The sequence below is a fragment of the Carassius carassius genome, chromosome 26 (assembly GCF_963082965.1).
Source record: "Carassius carassius chromosome 26, fCarCar2.1, whole genome shotgun sequence".
NCBI lineage: Eukaryota > Metazoa > Chordata > Actinopteri > Cypriniformes > Cyprinidae > Carassius > Carassius carassius.
Window position 1 is genome coordinate 9,237,210 of NC_081780.1, and position 21,573 is coordinate 9,258,782.

Below are 21,573 nucleotides of genomic sequence, written 5' to 3' on the forward strand. Positions count from 1 at the left end.
AATGAACAGATATGGAAGCAGTGGAGCGCAATTAAAATAATTGCAGTAATTCCAATAACTTCTGATGTTTTAAATTAAAATATGATCGGCTGATTAAAAGTGCTCTTGTTTTAAATCAGGTAACATCTATTGCAGCTTCATATGAAATGAATACCAGTTTCGACTGATGTGACTGTAGCCTGCAGATAATCTCATAATAATCCCACAGGCAAAATACGCATTATTTTTCTCTGTGTGACTGCACACATGAATAATTGAAAATAATAACGTTTTGCCATCAGACAGCCAGCCTCGGTAATTACAGAAGCAGATGCACAGCTTTGAGCCAATCAACAACAGATGCAAAGCTTTCAACCAATCATCAATGGGGAACAGATCCAGAGGGAAGAACGAGAGATTAAACACATAGAATTAAACTGTTAACTGCTGCAAGTAATAGTTTCATTAATTAATTTAATATAAAAGCAGCATTTAAATGAACGGCTATCTCTTACCTGTACATTTTAAGAAAAAGATACATACTTAGAGGATTGACTTTGAAAGTTACAAACAAAATCAGGTTCTGAACCATTTCTGGGGATTTTAGAATAGAATTTCAGCCATTTATGGATCAGTTTTTAAAATACTTCTCTAGATATGCAAATGCAACCATAGAATAATTGACTCCATACCTCTACAAAAGGCTGTGGCTCAATGCTGTTCAATTTATATAAGCTTTTTCATCAACCACTAAGCATAACCATATTACCAGATCATTAGAAGTTTCATAAATCAGTCCAGCCCTTTCCATTAGAAAACAACATGCAGCATTGCAGACTACTTGAAAAATAATGACAATAAATAATAACAATGCACCTGGCCTTGAGAACACAAGGCTTTCTAAGATGAACAGCAGAAAAAAAAACCTTGAATAGTTTCCAAAATAAAAGCTGAATTGGTGTTGCCCATGATTGCACCTTGCAGCCCAGGTGCAGTTTTTTGTGCTTTTGTGTATTTATTGAGACAGAAACCTTCCTGGCCTCTTCGTTGTAATTAATTCACTTTTAAAGTAGGTCACAGAAGGACTAAGGCTAATTTATCACGTAGCTGTTCCCTTGCATCGTGTTTTGCTTCCTTATCCTGCACTCCTGAAGAGATTTAATTGCTTTTTTAAGTTAAAGATCAGGAGCACGTACCATCTGTACTTTCCATCAGTGAAAATTTTTGCACATGGTGTCTTTTTTTTCTAATTTGCTTTCTCTTTTTTTTTATAGAAAATCTTTATTGTCCACATATGTGGAAATTCATCCTCTGCCTCACAATAACACATACCACAAATGCACTTAACTTCAAGACATACAGGGATTTCTTGCCCCATGGATTACAGACACATAGGACATAAAAGTAATATATAAAGATAGGCTAATAACACACACAAAACATAGATACTATATTTTCTATAGTAGTGTCTACATTAAAGTTTGCACTATTTAAGTTGTTTTTCATCAAATAGACACATTCTTTTTTTAGAGACGAAAAAAAATATATTCCAATATTTGGGTATATGAATTATTAAAATATCATAGAATTTATTAAAATATTAGATATAGTAGATGCTGCCATAATACAATATTACTTAACATATAACATTATAAATATAATTTATTTATATTATTTTTTTTATTCTATCTACATATTAACAAATGTGAATCATATTTAATGAGTGGAATTATAACCACTGCAGAAACATTAAGCCATGGTTCTCATTTGAGAGATTCAGGTTTGAATCCAACCTGCATTATGCCTCAATCCTCTTCTCTTCACCAGAATAATTCCCTGACAAAAAAAGCACATTTTAATGACTTCTTTACTCACCTGTGCAAGAGTAATCATCAATCCGGACATAGCCGGTGTTGCAGACACACATAAAAGAGCCTGGTGTGTTCATACACATTGTGTTCTCTCTGCAGTAGTGTTTCCCCTCTGCACACTCATCGATATCTGCAACCACAGCAGAACAGAAGACACACTTTGTACTATGACTGGAACAAAACACGTTTTTCAAAACATTTGGGAAGAAGCAGTGCTAAAAACCACCATTCACACTGCAGCTGTGATCAATTAGCAGCATTTGTCAAGGGTGCTGGAAGATCCAGTCATTACATCATAAGCGTTCTGTTGTACGAAGAACATTACTGTTCACACTGCTGCAGGAAACTGTTAAGACTGTAAAATAGCAGGAACATCAACACCATCTTTGAATGTTTCGATGAATATTTAAGCACACACACACACACAAATTCAATTATGACTATTTAATCATACATTTGTCACTTCAAAACTCATATGAACCTTTAGCAGCCTTGATAACAGAAAGATTGCAAATACATCTATAATAAAGAGAACGAGATTAGAATATCTTTTTAAAAATAATGTACAGTACCATATGTGTGACACAGTTCAGTCCTTAAACTGCATTAACAAAACACAGAGCACTTCTAGACCTTTCACTTTCTGTCCCTTTCCTCCACCCCCCTCACTTTCTCAGCCTCCAGCTTTTTCTCTTACACTTTTCATAGATACACACTTGTCCTTCGGTCCACCCACACTCTCCTCCTCAAAAACACTTTATATAATCTTCCTCACATTTCTTTTCTCTGTTAAATCTACAAAGCACAAACTCATGTTCTTAATCAGCATTTTGTCTTACTTGCAACAAAAATATAATTTTAATACCATTAGAAGATATATTTGATAGATTTTTGAGGCTTTAAGTAAAAATCCATCCATCCATCCATCCATCCATCTTGTCCTATTTAGGGACAAAACCAAACCAAACAAAAACAAAATAAAACCAACCAACTAACCTGTCCTATCTAGGGTCAACAAACCAAAACAAAATCTAACCGACCTATGTCCTATCTTGGCTCAGCAAAGGGTAAAATAAAATAAAATAAAATAAAATAAAATAAAATAAAATATATTCTCTGAAAATACATTTTATTAACTTACGCAGAGGCACGACAACCACTTTTTTTAAGAAGTTATAATTATAATAATAGTCTTTGCCCACCACTTGCTTTAGCAATGAACTGATAAAGTCAAGTTTTCTTTTTAAGATGGTGTAAACATAATATAAATCCATGAAAGCAGTCTGTTTGGTACAAAAGTGAATATTGGAGAGAATGTCTGCAAAGTCTTATCTGTCCCAATATGTCTTCTGTGGAGAATTCAGTGCTTAAAATAAGGAAAAGCTCACTCATCACTTCTGTAATCGAAAATGTAATGCCTTTTTCAGCTGCTTTTGTTCTAGAAGATATGAATTCTGAATTAATAATTTAACGTTTATTTCAGTGCCGCACTGGTACTGGTATTATTCATAACCCTGAGGCTGCTACAAACTATCGACTGCACAGTCCATGCAAACATACAGAATTTTTCACAAGCTAACAAGGCTTTCACTAACACAACTTTCATATAGAGGCCACTGTCCGTGTTTTTTTTATGTTAAAATACTTCATATTATACCAGCTCAATGTGCAGAGACAACTATAAGTGAAGTAAAATTAATTGGTTAATTGTAGCAAGAAGCATAAACACATGTGAAAAAGAGTCCCCCTCCCCGTTTCTGTGGCTCTTTCTTAACTGGTATCAAAACAGGGAAAATCATCATTTTTCCAAATGCTAAAAGAGTCCAACAGTGCTTGATAACGAGTGCTATTATGAACCAGCAGGTCCTCTCAGATGTGACTCAGATTTTATCAAGTCATACTGAGTCTTGGAGCCACATTACTGTAACAACTTTGCTGGGTAAATTCTTTCAGTCACTCACAGAAGCTTTCAGGGCATTTCAGGTGACAAAGTTCTTCTGTCACTTCCCCCAAAATTGTCTATTGATTGTCTTTTCTGGAGGTATCCTACTGTGACTCTCAGTCATAAAGTTTGACAAAGACAAATCAAGTTGTTCAACTTCACATCACAATGGATTGTTCACAGTTCAAGGTTTTCAGTTGAGATGCAGTTGATAACTGCCTTGAAATGTTAGAGGGAAGTCAAAACTGGTTATAATTTTTACTGCAGCGCAAAATATGTTTTTGACCCCATTGTGTGGGCAAAAAGAGTTGTAACAACTTTTAATAGTATCTTCTTGTTCATTCCACAGAGGAAGGCAGGTTTGGAATGACATGAGGTTAAATCACAGCAGAATTAATGTTGAACGACAACAGAATTAATTTCAACAAATAGTTTACCCAAAAATGAACATTTGCTGAGCATTTACCAAGATGTATTTAACATGTAAATGAGTTTTTTAGAAATGTATCATTACATCACTTGCTCAGCAATGAATCCTCTGCAGTGAATGGGTGCCGTCAAAATGAGAGCTCAAACAGTTGATAAAAAAATCTAAAAAATCCACAAGTAATCTATATACTGTAACTCCTGCCCATCAATTAACATGCTGTTAAGTGAAAATCTGCATGCTACATGAAAAAAAGGTGTTTAAACATTAATCAGTCACTTTTGACTATAGTACGAGTCTATATTCCATAATAATGCTCGCTTGAGTGAAAAAATCCATCCCCTGTTGTCCTCTCACATCAAAATCCACAGACATGTTTGTTTAGTTATGGAATGATTTTTTTTTTTGTAAATGGTACTTGATCTATGCATATATCCCTCAACTTTTTCAGTAAAGAAAGCAGTATTATGGATAGAGGACTCATATAGAGGACTCATAAATGATGACTTGATGCTTTTTGCTTTACAAGACAGTTACCGATGGACTGGAGTCGTGTGGATTACTTGTAAATTATTGTGATGTTATTATCTGCTGTTTGCACCCATTCACTGCAGAGGATCCATTGGTGAGCAAGTGATGTAATGCTAAATTGTTTCAGATCTGTTCTGATGAAGAACCAAGCTCAGCTTCATTTTGGATGGCCTGAAGGTAAGTAGATTTTCAGCAATTTTTCATGTGTGGGTGAACTATTCATTTAATAGGATTCAAAAACCAAAAGAAAACCACAGAAGCACATTTGCAGGCAAACTACAGTAAAACTTTAAACATTCATTGGACTTATGTGTGACAAGAGATATCTTTCACGTTCTCGCTGGGCTACCGTGTATGTTTAGACAAGGGTACAGCCTATTAAAAGCCAGCGAGCCACAGGAACCTGTACACACTCTCGCACAGCATGAACTCTAGGGTTTACAATGCATTAATTACAGCTGTAAGGATAATAGCGGTGCTGAAATATTCATTCAGCTAGACACTAAGTAATCACCAGTCAACAGCTTCCGTCTGCACGTCCTCCATCTGTGATTGCGGGCAATTTAGTGATTTGTGAAAGCCCAGTTATTTGCTTATACAAAACAGAAATTTCTAGCGTGCAAATCTGTGGTGGGGGTCAAATAACAGGTGCTATGGAGGGTTTGATGGATTTAGAGTTTCATTTGTTTGTATAGTGTTTAGAAACATACATACATCAATGACTAGCATGTTTGCCAGTGGGAATTTTAATACCTTGACAGTAGGCGTTGTCGTCCCTGAGCGCATGGTATCCTTCTTTACAGCTGCAGAAAGCTCCTGCTTCTAGGTTAATGCAGTCCGAATTCTCCACACAACTGCGGCTGTGACCCTCAGCACAGAAATCATGCCCTGAGAGTGAGCCAGATAGAGCATAACTCTTATGCAATGTTTAAATCTGACATTTATAATTAATGCATTATATTTACATTTGCATTTATATTTGTAGTTGAAAGACACTTTACTTTGAATTAGGAGGATATCTTTTTCACCTACACCTGGCTAGTTGATGTGAAATACTTGCGGGACATTGCACATCCTGCGGTGTGACAGGCTATACACCATCTAAAATCATTTTCAATAGCATTTTACTAATTATTTTATAATTGTTTATAAATGAGTTCTTAATGAGTTTTTAATTGGGCTTTTTTACTTATTTTCCAACAAATCTCCCTTAAACAAGCTCAGCTTACTTGAGAAGAAACTTTGTATAAGATATTAAGATTTGTTTTCATAGATTATATCTTGATTATCAGTGCATTTAGTCCTACTGGATGTTACTAGTTTATACTTAAAACAAGTGCAAGTAATTAATTATACAGTGTTTTTGTCCAAAACTGATCTTATTTCAATTACTTAGATTGGAAACACCTTTAATCTTTAATATTTAAAAAAAAAAAAAGAGTATAAATGGGCTATTTGTAAAAGTATGTCACACCACAGGACCCCTTCAAAAAATAGTTAAGGAAAAAAGGTTAATAAAATGTTTTCATGGAACCAAGATGTGTGTTTTTACTTATATATTCATATAATTAAACAAAACAAAAAGCCAAACAAAACAAACCAAGCAAATCCAAACAAAAAAAGTAAAAACAGTGTGGCTCAGTCTGTGAACTTTGGGGTTTGAAAAGTTGAGCATATATTGCTCTTTAAAGTATCACTGTTAAACTGGGTGTTATGTGTGTGCAGTTATAAGTGTGAAGGTGGCAAAAATAAATGAGTGCAGTCATGCACAGTCATGGCTTGGTCTTGAGCACAAATCTAGTTTGTGTGCGCAGTGGTCAAAGGTAGCTGCCCTTGACATGACTCCAATCAGCGGAGTGTAGAGACGGGTGTGTGTTGTTTCCGCATGTGTCTGAGTGTGTCGCACCTCTGCACACTTTGCAGCAGCGGTCTGTGAGAGTGATCTGTTCTGACTCTGGGCAGTTTAGCTCTGGACAAGAAGTGATCTCAACCCTACGCATACTTCGATCCTGCAAACACAAAAATAAGTTTTTATTCAATTTATCCTGCAAGTAAAACATATGGTTTTAAAACATGGTAGCTGTTTTAAAGCTGGTCTAAGCTGGTTCAAGCAACTGGTCTAGATGGTTTTTGGAACATTTGGACAAATCAGTTAGGATGGATTTTCAAAATCAAATGTTAAATTAAAATTAAATTAAATGTATGCATTTAGCAGACGCTTTTATCCAAAGTGACATGTGTTCCCGGGGAATCAAATCCCCAACCTTGCGCTTGATATTCACATTCATAACCAGGCTCAGATTTCAAATTCTGCCTGGAAATCTAATTCATAAGCAAGCACAGAATTTAAATTCAAATTTTAAATTAAATTCAGAATTTAATTACAAAATTAGCTTGGAATTTAACCGTTTTCTGTCTGAAAATCTAATACGTAACCAAGCACAGACAGAATTTGTATAAAAATTCTGCTTGTCACAATCAGGATGAGAGAGAATTCAAATTCTGCCTGGAAAATTAATTCATAACCAGGCCCATACAGAATCTAAATTCAAAATTTGCTTGGAATGCAACCGTTGTTTGGAATTCAAATTCATAACCAGGCTGAGAGAGAATTCGTATTCAGCCTGTAATTCAAATTCATAACAAGTGTCAGAAAAAAATTCAAATTCAGGTTCAAGCTGAATGCCGATTCAATGCTGCTCAGAAAATTTTCTCCAAAAATAAGTACAAAACAAAAACGCCGAAAAGGTCAGATTCTGTCTGGATCTGTTGAAAATCTTCAGACCACTGGCCTGAAGTTACACTAGCACTTACCCTGCATTCAAACAGCAGACAGTTTCCCTCAGAATCGTGTACGCTTTTACGATCACCTTCTACATACACTCTTCCTCTGAACAGACAGACGGCTAAAGCCAAAAATATATAAAGAGAAAAAGAAGCAAAAATGAGATCCAGACAAGAAAGCACTTTGGAATGTGAACCAGTAAAGCATCGATCGGACAAGCATGTTAGATTAAGCCTACCAGAGCGCAGTGTTAAATAAAGCCCTGGTCATCAGTCAAACTGCTATTAGCTTCTGCACATTAGCTCTGCTCACTCAAACACAACACGCTGCACACTGGCCTTGAATTATTAATGATACCAGAGAAAGCGTGTGACTGCGTTTTGTGTGTGTTGACATTCGCATTTATGGCAGCGGTAACCTAGCAACACAGGGATGTGGTCAGTTTGTCATCAAGACCGCAGCATGATTATATCAAATATCTTAGTGGAAAGGAAGATAGCAAAAAGAGATGCTGGAGATATGAGGGATCAAACATGAGACAAAGGGAGAGAGGGGAAAAGTTGACAAATATATGCACCTCCATAGACGCATGGCCTCATTTGTGTGTGTTTGTGTTTGGTTGTGTGTACACTCACGCTGGCACTCTTTACAGCAAGCTCCAGGCATGTAGATTGGAGCTGTATCAGGGGGACACTGAGGTGGTGGGCAGAAAATATTCTCGCACTCCACTGTACCATTCTGTAGGTGGAAAACACACATACACCATCATCATCAATAAAAGAGCTTCACAATTACATGATTCTGCAACATAAACTTACAGAAATAGGCAGTGATGTTTTGCACACAAATGTTTTGCAGACAAACACAAAGTTTCTCAGGGGAACACATGACTTTTGTGGAAGAATGCAAATGTTTTCCAAACAAATGCAAAGTTTTAAGGGGAATGTAATAGTTTTGCAAAAAAAAAAATGCTAATGTTTTTCAAGATAATGCAAATTTTCACAGGGAAACGCAATACTTTTGCATGAGAACTAAAATATTTTGCAAGCGATTACAAAGTTTCTCGGGGGAATGTAATAGTTTCGTGAAAGAATGAAAATGTTTTGTGAGGGAACAGAAAATTTCTGGGGTGGGGGGGACGTAATAGTTTTGCGAGAGAATTCAAATGTTTTGTCAGAGAATGCAAATTTTTCTCGAGAGAACACAACGTTCTTCAGAGGAATGCAATAGATTTGCGAAAGAATGCAAATGATTTTCAAGCAAACACAAAGTTTCTCTGGGGATTGTAATAGTTTTGCGAGAGAATGCAAATGTTTTCCGAGAGAACACCCAAGTTTTTCCGGGGAATGTAATAGTTTTGCAAGAGAACGCAAATGTTTTGCAAGCAAACACAAAGTTTTTCTGAGGAACTTTATAGTTTTGCAAGAGAATGCGAATGTTTTGCGAGTGAACACAAAGTTTCTCTGAGGAACTTAATAGTTTTGCAAGCGAACACAACATTTCTCTGGGAAATGCATTAGTTTTGCAAGAGAATGCAAATGTTTTGTGAGCGAACACAATGTTTCTCTGAGGAACTTAATAGTTATGCAATAGAATGAAAATGGTTTTATGAGCGAACACAAAATTTATTTGGGGAACGCAATAGTTTTGTGAGAGAATGCAAATCTTTTCGTAGAGAACACCAAGTTTTTCCGGGGAATGTAATAGTTTTGCAAGAGAACGCAAATGTTTTGCAAGCGAACACGAAGTTTCTCTGAGGATCGTAATAGTTTTGCGAGAGAATGCAAATGTTTTCCGAGAGAACACCAAGTTTTTCTGGGGAATGTAATAGTTTTGCAAGAGAACGCAAATGTTTTGCAAGCAAACACAAAGTTTTTCTGAGGAACTTTATAGTTTTGCAAGAGAATGCAAATGGTTTTGCGAGCGAACAAAACATTTCTCTGGGGAATGCAATAGTTTTGCGAGAGAATGCAAATTTTTTGTAAGAGAATGCAAAGTTTTACAGGGAAACACTACTTTTGCATAATTTGTACTGTCACTCATGTCTTCTCAACTATTACTGAAAAGATTGACTTCCAATTGCTTTGTCGCTGGAAATTGCTCTCATTGTGAATATCCCTTGAGCTTGTAGCTCATAAAGAAATGTCTTGTTTAAATTCCCGCCAAAACTGGGGCTGTGCAAAAAATTCAGTGAATCATCAGTAAAGACGCTCTCCTGAAATTAGAAGTATATCTCCAGCACATGCATTCAGATCAGGGTTTCCAGGTTTTCACAACAAATCCTGCCCAGTTGCTTCTCAAAACTAGTCTAAAATTAGCCCAATCGCATTTCCAGGAGGTTCCCCGATAAAAATTGCTTCCCGGGGTTAAAATATAAGTTTTTTGGCAGGGTTGCCTTGGTAAAATTCGCATTTTAGGGGCTAAATATCATGTTTTTGGGATTGGGGTGGAGTGGCATTTACTACACAGAGCCGTAGTCTACTGACAACTAACACAAAATCGCTTTCAAAATCGACAAAGAATCGCCTGCGATTTTAAAATCGATTTTGTGTAGATTGTCAGTGAATTACGGCTCTGTGTAGTAAATGCCAACCAGTGTTGCCAAGTCTGCGGTTGTTTTTCATGTCTGCGGGTCGAAGCGACAATACCAAAAACGTCATATTTAGCCCCTAAAATGCGAATTTTACGAAGGCAACCCTGCCAAAAAAACTTATATTTTAACGCCGGGAAGCAATTTTTATCGGGGAACCTCCTGGAAACGCAATTGGGCTAGTTTTGGACTAGTTTTGAGAAGCAACTGGGCAGGAATTGTTATGATAACCTGGCAACCGTGATCTGAACGCACGTGCTGGAGATATACTTCTAATTACAGGAGCGTCTACTGATGAGATGCGAATGAAAATTGCATTCGATTTTTTGCACAGCCCTAGCCCAAACAAAACTAAGTCATCCTGTCCTGGCAATACATAAACCTACTGAGCATGTGCAGTTTCTGCATCCATCTATGCAAGCATCATCATCCCTGTATATCTCTCCATTCAGGGTGCATGTCCTCTCACAGTAACAGCCATCCAGGTACTTCATCTTCTCTTCAGCAAGTGCCAACTACAGCACAATGAAGACATGAGGAAGAAGAGAGGGTGAGATTGAATGATGAATCGATACAGAGGGACACAATAAAAAAAATGAAGAGCAAGCAAAAACATTAAATGTTAGAAAGAGAGGGAAATAAGAGATTTATGATAAAGGCAGCATTTGTGTTCACTATTTAGGCCATTAAATATACCATAACACACAAAAAACGTATTAACATTAACAAAAAACACTATTTTGTGTACTGGAGAGAGAATTGAGTAAATCACAATAAAATGAGACACATCAAATTAACAGCATAATTTTTTTTAAACTGAGCAAGCAGCAAAATACAATTTAAACACAGGCTACCACAATATTAAAACATTTTTATGAACTTACCTTGCTTGATGTTTTAGCTAAAATATCTTGAAGTTCCATGATCTTCTGAACCAGCCCATGGAAATCATTACAAGTGGGACAAGCTGCAAAATTGGTGGATGTACATTAATGTTATTTCCAGACCAGTAAGTAAACAAAGTGCAAAGTTAATTTTTTTTCTGAAAGTATGCTCTTACTACGGTTGAGATCTGGACATTGGACGACGTATCCATGGGGTATGACAACCAACTGAACGTCTTGCATAACTCCCTGACAGAAAGACATTACGGAAAGAAAGTCAGAGATGTAGTCAAGACAAACATGCAATTTTACATGTTTTATGGACTATTTTAATGTACAGTACAAGATTATGTGTACCCTGAAGAACCCATGGGCATCATTTCTTTGACCAAGCCAGATGTTTGTTCCTCTGTGAAAGTCCATAGATGGAGTCTCCACAATCCTTTCGTAAATTCTGAAAGCAAGCACAAATAAAAAGCAACACATGAGTGGACATTGATACAGACTACTACATGGCATTCAAATCCATCTCTGGTGGTTCTCAAGCCATTAACCTGTTGCAGTCAATATGGAGCACCACTTGGGTGGCACTGAATGCCAGGGAGACTTTGTGCCAATGTCCATCTGCTAGACTATAGGGGAAGACCTCTTTCTGCTGCCGCTGGTCTGAGGATTGGAAGAAGAGACGGATCTCATTACGCAGACCACTGCTCTCTACCTCCAGAAACCTGAAGAGGAAGCCAAGAAAACAGATTTATCCTTGTGAAAAGTCATAATCATGCTTGAAATCTAAGAACTGCAGGAAATAACTGCTGCCAAAATGTTTTCTGTTAGTCCTAATGTTCCCATGCACAAGACTCCTGTAGGTTAAGCTGCCAAGCAATCCTTATTAAATTCTGGTATGTGCCAAAGTAGCAGGGAATAATGCGGCTCAAGGGAATGTAGGAGTTTTGAATGAATGTGAAGAGGAGCAGTGATCCGTGAATCTCCTGGCCTGGACTCTGAGTGCTGACCTTAAAGAGGTGGTAGGATCAATACTGTGTGTTTAAGAAATGTCAGTGGACACCCCAATCAGAAGTGTTACAGACATTCCATCAGGAGAACAGATTATGTGTTCCTCTGAGGAACAGTAAATTAAACTGAAAAAAAAAATAGAAAGAAAGTTTTACTACTGGAAGAATGGATGCACAGACAGCCCAATAGATAGAGAAGCGGATGGATGGATGGATAGAAAGATGGATAGATAGATACCTCTGTTCTCCATAGTGGATGGATAGCAGCACTCCAGAGCTGAATCTCTCCTGTTTGAGGGTCAGTAGAAGAGTGAACTCAGTTCTTCCTCTCAGCTTCTTAAGAATTCTCTCTACTGCCTTGAGAGAAGCTCTTGCATTCCTTGATGTCCCTGATGGAGAGAGTGACAAAACCAGTGAAGGAGAAATTCAGAGGCATTTGCTAATTCATATTGGATCAACTGAATATATGATCTTACAAGCTTTGTATATTAAAACGATCCCAGAACAGGTCACGTTGATGTATTTAATCCTTCCATCACTGTGTTGTCAAGCTATGTATTCAACGCAATCATCAGCTTTTTCAGTAACTGAATTTGTTAAAACTTTATGCTACTGGTACCAAGCAAAAGTGGCTTAGAGGCAAAAACAGTCTTTAGTTTCCAGACCATGATGTAGCTATGGAACTATTATGGCTGTTCTGAGCCAGCGGGACCATCTGGTGATATTTATGTTTAAAAATTCACTCTGGAGCCAGTGTGAATATTAAACTAAGCGGAATAAATGAGCATGATAAATACCAAGGGGTCAAAGTTTGGCTAGTTAGCATAGACCAGTTAGCATGTAAGAAATTACACCATCTGCACTCAAAAAGGATTTTTTTTTTTGCCATTAATGCAATTTTGTGCCAAAAACAACATATAAATTACATATTTTTATTTAAATGCTGCCTTGTGACATCAAAGCAGGATAGTTTTTTTAAAGGGGTTAGAAATAAAATAAAATAAAATAAAATAAAATAAAATAAAATAAAATAAAATAAAATAAAATAAAATAAAATAAAATAAAATAAAATAAAATAAAATAAAATAAAATAAAATAAAATAAAATAAAACAAAACAAAACAAAACAAAACAAAACAAAACAAAACAAAACAAAATACTGGTTTCAGAACCAAGGGCACAAGAGCAAATGTGGCAGTCCTCTAGCTTTCAAAGATATCCTTGGAGCATACGAAGGACAATTTTAAGAAAATGAGGATGGTAGACTGACATTCAGGTCATATTGTGACACTGATGTGAGTGACATAGAACAGAAATAAAAAAGAGACAGAAAGGAAGAGGAAACACACTGGGAGAGCTGATGAGTTGGCTGAGGAGGACATAGGAAGTTGACTGTCTCCTCAGGGATAAATGTTTAAATCAGTCCTGTCAAAATATAAGAAATGTCTGGGTCTGGTCCTCTCACAGGGTAAAAATCATGTAACACACACACACACACACACACACACACACGCGCACACACACGCGCACACACACGCGCACACACACGCGCACACACACGCACACACACACACACACACAGCCAACTGGGGAACACTAATGTTCTGTAGCTATTGTCAAATAAAGCTCAGGGGAGCTGTAAGCCGCAGCCATGAGCCTATTGTACGGCAGCAATGAGGCGGAGTTTCAGCACCTTCATTAATCAAAAACACTGTACGACAGTGAGGTGAAGCTAACCTGGTAACCTCAACAATCCGCAGAGGACACCACAGCTGATGTAATGGATTCCAGGACAGTTCACAAGTATCAGCATAAAGTCCTCTGGGGAAGTGCTTGTAAAAAACGTTTTTTTCCTGGACACCTCTCCAATTAATTTCCATTGGATTGACTCTTTGACTCAGATATGCTATTCTTCTATCCCACTCATCATTGAGGGTTGTATTAATGTGCTGTAAATCAAAGGCTAGTCGTTCGATTGCAGCATTTAAAGGTCAGAGAACAGCTAGGAATCCATGATGGCTATCTGATAGGAAATTATGCAGATTTCCAATAATGACACTTTACATAAATGCATTTAAAAAAAATTACAAATCTGTACTGATAAATAGTTAGCCATAAATAACTAAATAAATAAATATGTGTAGAGAGTAAGCAAAATATGAAACGTAAACAAATAAATAAATCTGTACAGAAAAGGATTTAGCAAAATATTGAAATATAAATAAATAAATGGTTAGCTAAATAAATAAATAAATAAAAGTTAAAAAATCTGTACCGATACAGTCAGCAAATCATTCAATTAAAACAAACAAACAAATAAATTACAAATCTGCAGAGACATTTGCATATGTATATTATATATTGTATATATAATATAAAAAACTTATATAGTATACAGAAAAAAGTAAATAATAATAAAAGAGCTAAATAAATGAATAAATAGTTACAGATCTGTACAGACATTGAAATTTAATAGGTAAAAAAATTGTTAGCTAAATATTGAAATAAATATATAAATAATAAATTAAAGATTTAATAAACACATATCAAATGTATTTAAAAATATATATATCAATATATCAGTTTTTAAATAAGCTTAAAGAATGCTACTTTGTTAATCTCATTTAAGGAACATTTAAGTTCCTAATTTCAAGGCCACGAGGACACAATCACAACTGAGCAATGAGGTACTCAGTAATCTGAATCTGTAATCAATCGCTCCAAGTTATCAAACACCACAACCCTGCTACGCCTCAAGAGAACCAATAACTTCAATAATGATAAACGAGAACTGGTCTCCTGGGAGCGAGAAACACAGTGTGATGCAAATTATGTAACTCGGGTGACACTATTCTGGCAGAACTGAAATTAAAAACCTTTAAGAATATTGCTGGTGAGTTTTCCTAATGATGCTGAGTATCAGTGAGACCAATAATATGAGCAATTACATGTAAAGAAGCACTTAAATTGATCGAGAGTCAGGCTGCTTATGATGCAAGCGCTTAAAAGTGTGTCCTAACGTACCTTAATGAAAATTTAAAGCCAGTGTAAAAAAAACCTCATTTACAACTGATAAATTATTCAAGGACTCTTAAAATGACAAAACGAACGAGTGTCTCTCCTCAAGTTAACATTGCATTAATCAGAAGACATGGGTTCATTATCCTGTGCCTCAAAGCAGTGCTTTGGTTGGTAGAGATGCCACAGATGCATGCATTAAAGGAATAGTTTGCTTTATTTTTCTTAGCAGAGACTTAAAGGGATAGTTCACCCAAAAATGAAAATTTGATGTTTATCTGCTTACCCCCAGGGCATCCAAGGTTTAGATGACTTTGTTTCTTCAGTAGAACACAAACAAAGATTTTTTAACTCAAACGGTTGCAGTCTGTCAGTCATATAATGGAAGTGCATGGGAATCACAGCTTTGAGAGTCAAAAAAACAAAAAACATATACAAACAAAACCAAATTAAACCCTCGGGCTCGTAACGATACACTGATGTATAAAGACATTAGTGGTGGAAATTATGATTCTTTCAAGAGATTCTTTACACATGTATCGTCAGAAGCAGCAAGGTTAATTTGGTTTTATTTGTGTATGTTTTTTTGGCTCTCAAAGCCATGATTCCCATTCACTTCCATTATATGACTGACAGACGGTTTGAGTTAAAAAAACTTAATTTGTGTTCTACTGAAGAAACAAAGTCACCTACATCTTGGATGCCCTGGGAGTAAGCAGATAAACATTACATTTTCATTTTTGTGTGAACTGTCCCTTTAAAGGGAACAATTCTATCATTTACTCATACCTGTGGCATTGTAATTTGCTAAACATCTCAATTTGTGTTCTCCATAAGAAAAAAGTTAGATTTGAAATGACATGAGTGTAAGAAAATTATGCCAGAATTTTCAATTTTGAGTGAACTATCCCTTTAAGGCTCTGCAAAAAAAATTAATCGTACTTCAGACACAAAGTCGAGATATGGAATCTCAGCTGGGGGATGAGGGATACGAGCGACATAGAGTATTTGTCTGGTCCAGACGGCATCAGTGCACAGGAGAAACACTTAGCTGTTGTCCCTCTTGGCAGCTGCATGCTCAAATAGCTGATGAATGAGCAGGAATCTGATCCTGGCATTTAAAAGATCCAGTCAGCACCAGGTCTGGCAGAAGAAGTACAATTGTTCCAAACTTCATTCTTTTATCGTTTGCTTCCACCCTGCTTCGTCCCTTTGCTCATTAATTCATTCAGTCAGAACAAGTTATTCAGTGTAACACACTCACACTCAGACATACATACGCGTATTCTATTTTTATGTTTACCGTCATTGAGATTTAGCTATAGGTTATTTTTGCATTTGTATCCATCAGATTCAAATTAAAAGAGGAAATAATCAAATAGAAATAACATAAAGTAATCTTAATGAAGTATTTAAAAGAATAGTTTATCCAAAAATGTAAGAGTGAATCATTATATTCTGTGGGACATAAAAGGAGACATTTTTAATGCAAAATCATTTTATAAGTATATTAACAGTGGTCCAAACATCTCATGTGACCAACATTTAAGTCATTATTCACTGATAATCTTCCAGTCCGGTGTGTTGTAACTGATTCAGTCAGTGAGTTGAAAATGAGTGTGTTATTACTAGTTTAATTCATGAATGAATCATTCAGGATTTGTGAACTGAATCAACAGATTCATTGAAAAGAATCTCATCATTCTTTCATATATGGACCAATTTTATGATACTTTTGGTGATTAATTTGGCATTTAGGAGTTTGACAGACTCGGTCCTCATTTACTTTCATTACGTTGAAAACAGTGTACAGGATATTTTAAAATTCATATTATGTGTTTCAAAAAAGTTTTTTGGGTTAATAATACCGATAAGTAAAAATTGACAGAATTTTCATTTTTGGTCTATACCTTTAAAATTTACCTAAATATACACTATTTTTGTTGACAAATATGACTACACTCCCAGAAAAAAAGGTGTGAAGCTGTCTTTGGAGTACAAAGGTACAAAAGCTAAAAATGTACATCTTTGTACCTTATGGACCTATGAATGGTGCATATCAGTACCATTTTAGTACTTTACAAATACAAATAGAAAAGGTCATAGCGCCAAACACATGTCCAAAAATCCAGTAGGCAAATGACATAAGGTGCGTAGATCCAAAAAAATATGATAATACAAAGATGAAATAGATCTGCACTAGTCCAGATTCAGCCCAAAAGGCTTATTTCATTTATTACTCAGAGATCACAAAAATATCTGCAAAAATCTCAAACATATAACAAAATACAGCAAATACATTTACAAATCATCAAAAACTATACTATATCAACATAATGTACACAGAAATATTTACCAACAAAAATCTCAAGACTCCAACAAAAGTACATGGCACTAAGTAAGGGTTAATACCCGAAAACATTCTGCACTTTTGTGACCACTGACCAATAAATGAAATAAGCCTTTTGGGCTTAAACCGGACATGTACAGATCTCTTTCATCTTTGTACTTAACATAGTACCTTCTGGGGTACCACCTCAGTGACAGGTATGTACTTTTTTTCTATGAACATACTGTGATAAATATGTAACTGTGATAGAAAAATACTCATAACAAAAGAGAAGATTTAGTTCATTCCACCCACTCGCACTTACTCAATAGCACAATGTCTGGCTACAGTGGCACTATAACATGTTTAGCCTTGAATTATCTTTAATATCTCCCCCTCCTCTTTCGCCTCCCCTCTTCTCTTTTCTCCTCTCCTCTCCTGTATAAACAGCACAGCATGGATGTCATTGACGTACATTGATAGGTCTCTCATCTGCATTCAGTACATTTATGACCTTGTCTCAAAGCCTGTCTGTTAGATCCCAATTCCGCAATCCCACTGGTATTTACTGGAGTGCCAATCAATACTGCGGAGGTGCCATCTTCCCAAATTAGAGCAAGACTATTGCCTCCACAGATATCAAATGCTTCTGCTTATCATAAAATGTCAGACTTTGTGTATTTTTTTTAACAAATATGTATGCATCCCTATCTGTCTAATGCAATGTGTATGGGTGTATAGTTGCACACAGCACAATGTATACAGTATGAATACATTCCCCAGAGCAGCAATGTCTCATACACCATTCATACTGCAGTGCGGAACAGAACTGATGACACAGATGCTGGCTAACTGCAAACCTAGAACGTTACTGCACGCATAAAAATCTGTCATCATCAGAGGTCATGGGAGTGGTGACAGCATAGTGCTTAAGTTATTAAAAGGTTGGTGATTTTGTCCTAAGGTGCTGAAGAGCAGTTGAGCCAGAAAGCAGAGAATGACCATCACCATTGTGCCCTTGAGCAAGACACTTAACCCCAAACTGATCAAAGCGGGATGTCAATCTGGATAAACAACCAGATATAAATCAACAGAGGGACACAGATCCTATAGACAGATCTGCTAAAACAGCCCTCCAATTGGGAATATAACAGAACAATGAACGGAACAGTTTAAAAGAGTGAGAGAGAAAAACAAGAAACAGAAAAAGGGAACAGAATAGAATATTTAAAAAAATGCAGCAGACAGGATAGTGTAGAATAGAACAGACAAATGGAACAGAATACAGTAGACCAGACAGATAATAAAACAGAATAGAACAGAGTAGAGTATCAGAAATTGAATAGAATAAACCGAATAGAACAGAACCGAATAAAACAGAATACAAGAGAAGACAAGAACAGAACAGAATACAGAATATAGCAGACTACTCAAGGAATAGGGAATAAAAACAGAATACAGTAGATCAGAAATAGAATAGAATAGAACAGAATAGAGTAGATAGAATAGAATAGAATAAATATTCAATAGCATAGAATACACAAATAGGACAAAACAAAAATTGATTAATAAAGTAGAGAGAACAGAACAGAGAAGAATGGAATAGAGCAGAAACAGAATAGACCATGTGTAGAGCAGGTCTAGACTACACAAAGAATAGAGAATAAAATAATAGAATACAGCAGATCAAACACAGAACAGAGTAGAGTAGAGTAGAGTAGGATAGAGTAGAGTAGAGTAGAATAGAATAGAATAGAATAGAATAGAATAGAGCATATATAGAATAGACAAGGCTAGAACAGAATACACTAAAGCAGGTACAGACTACACAAAGAATAGAGAAAAAGATTAGAATACAGTAGACCACACATAGAACAGAATAGAATACACTAGAGCAGATATAGAAAATACAAATAATAGAACAATATAGGACAGAATACACTAGAGCAGGAATAGAATAGAATAGAATAGAATAGAATAGAATAGAATAGAATAGAATAGAATAGAATAGAATAGTGACCAGCAGTCAATAACAAAAAAATAATAATTTAAAAAATCAGATTTCAAAACTTAGCGCAATACTTTAGATGGTAACTTTTCTATTCATCATAATTTTAGAAAGAGTAAGAGAGAGGAAAAGAGTATTCAAGAATGTAAAGAACAGGAGTCAATGACATGAGAAACTTAATTTTAAAAGCCCTAGAAACCGATTTCTGGTTCTATTTTTTCTATTTAACTGGTTCTATTTATCATATTGTAACTCTTGAACCACAAACAGTATCATCCTGGCATTCAGAGTGAGCCACCGAGCCAGATGTTATTCCCTTCTTTACTCGCTGTCCTCATTAACTACATCTCCTGAATGGGATGACAATTCTTTGATGGGCAAGAACTTGCTGCTCAACACAGGAGCCTGTTTACTCCTGGGATTGATGCTTCAGTGTTGAGTTGATCCATATTTCATGAGAGATTAAGTGGGATCTGGAATTATGCCGTTCTAAACCAGCTGTCTGCTTGGCTGTTTCCTCTCACCAGATGTTGACAATGGACTCCAATTTCTCTAAATTGATGAAGCTTACTGTGAATGCTTTTTTTTTTTTTCTGAAAAGCTGCTGTGACGTCAGTTACACTATGATGCTTAAACTAAAACAAAGAATCACATGCTAGCTTGACTGACTTGTTAAATACCAGTTACACGCACCTTCAAACAGATATGCCCTGCTCTCATTGTGGAACCCCTGGACCTGGGAGACTCCAGCACTTGACCTCACAAGATCAAACTCCTGGAAGATATCCACATGTAATGCTGGATCAACCCCCAAACCTGAAACTAAAGACAATAAACAGAAGTAATCATTTACAAACAGAATTTAATAAAAGCAATTAAATATAGACAGTCACTGAACGAAAAAATAAACACTTTAATATAAATATCTGCTTTTGTGTATTTACATATACAGATGGCCATCATAATAATACATCTAGTAAAATAGAAAACTGCATAATATATTAATTTACATGCAACTTAATCTACACTGAGCATAATAAACTCAGTTTTCAGTTTTACTCACACAAACTCCAAAACAACATCATACAAAACTAAATGAATGGTATATTTACTGTAGATCAAAACACCCAGATTTATATAACTGATCGTTAAGATTTTTTTTAAAGTTTTTTTTTCAACTAAAATAGCTATACTTACAGAATATAGCTTACAGAAAATATCAATTTAATACATATTAAATGTTCTAATATATATTAAAATATGCAGCCTTGAATAAATTCTAAATAATAATTATTAATTAAATAAATTAAAGCTTTACAGTATTAAATGCATAACTTTTTTTAATATTTATGGTAAGCTAACTTACAGTTAACAGGTATTCACAGTTGTATTTGTATTCTTTTTTATCTGTATTATACGTTAAATATTCACATTTATATAGAATATTTCCATATTTATATATAAAATTTCATATCTTAAAATTTCGGTTGCTCAAATTATAAACCTAGGTGTAACCACCCACTATGCAAAATATAAGCATCCCATAACCACATAAGCGCCCACCCCGTTGCCGAAATTCGCCAGCAATAAGACGTCTGGCAAATACAAGCTTACCGCAGAAAAGTCCTAGAGTGCAAAGCGCAAAATAAAGTTTGAATAATCCCATTTTGAAGGAGGTGAGAGAAACGTCTATTCCATCATGCTGCTGTTCTGCTGAAAACTGAGCGAGATGCGCATCAGTGATACATCTCCAACAAACGCATCCTCAAATCTTCATAACACCTGGACAAAACTTTAGAAAATAAACACTGAGATATAAAGCAAGAGTGAAAACTCCATCAGGCAGAAAATTCAGCTTCTGAAGATGCAGTGCACTCTTGTGAATGAACGGTCAGCGGAGAGATGCAGGTGCGTCTGTCCTCCCTTACAACAGCCAGAGAGAGAGAGATTGAACAAACGCACCTGCCGCTCACAAATCCTGCCATCTGCTGGTCATGCACATCAACATCTATAATAACATAAAATTGGAAGTTTGCAGATACATACAGTAAGCTTACAATACCACAATAATAGCTTTTATTTAAATAGCTTTTCAAAAAGCTCAAATAACCTGTCATTCATGAATTCCCTATGGTTCCCTATACAGTTAAGACTTTATAATATATTAAGGATTCTTAAAATTACTCTGATAGTTTTA

General features: G+C 35.8%; 1 protein-coding gene across 2 annotated transcripts in view; it reads right to left on the reverse strand.

Moving 5' to 3' along the window:
- Window positions 1-21,301, reverse strand: part of LOC132105722 (protein kinase C-binding protein NELL2-like) — a 41,796-nt gene extending 20,495 nt beyond the window's left edge. The window contains exons 1-13 of one of the 2 annotated variants that reach the window (XM_059511063.1): window positions 20,991-21,301; window positions 20,070-20,198; window positions 12,261-12,411; window positions 11,564-11,737; window positions 11,367-11,463; window positions 11,186-11,258; window positions 11,010-11,092; window positions 10,512-10,640; window positions 8,171-8,273; window positions 7,565-7,656; window positions 6,657-6,759; window positions 5,504-5,638; window positions 1,855-1,980 (exon numbers count right to left, since the gene is read on the reverse strand). In XM_059511063.1, the coding sequence (XP_059367046.1) occupies window positions 1,855-1,980; window positions 5,504-5,638; window positions 6,657-6,759; window positions 7,565-7,656; window positions 8,171-8,273; window positions 10,512-10,640; window positions 11,010-11,092; window positions 11,186-11,258; window positions 11,367-11,463; window positions 11,564-11,737; window positions 12,261-12,411; window positions 20,070-20,198; window positions 20,991-21,042 (1,447 nt within the window). In that variant the 5' untranslated portion in view covers window positions 21,043-21,301. Of the gene's footprint in view, window positions 1-1,854; window positions 1,981-5,503; window positions 5,639-6,656; window positions 6,760-7,552; window positions 7,657-8,170; window positions 8,274-10,511; window positions 10,641-11,009; window positions 11,093-11,185; window positions 11,259-11,366; window positions 11,464-11,563; window positions 11,738-12,260; window positions 12,412-20,069; window positions 20,199-20,990 lie in introns of both variants that reach the window. The other variant, XM_059511061.1, reaches the window with a different exon arrangement.
- Between the last annotated feature and the right edge of the window lie 272 nt (window positions 21,302-21,573).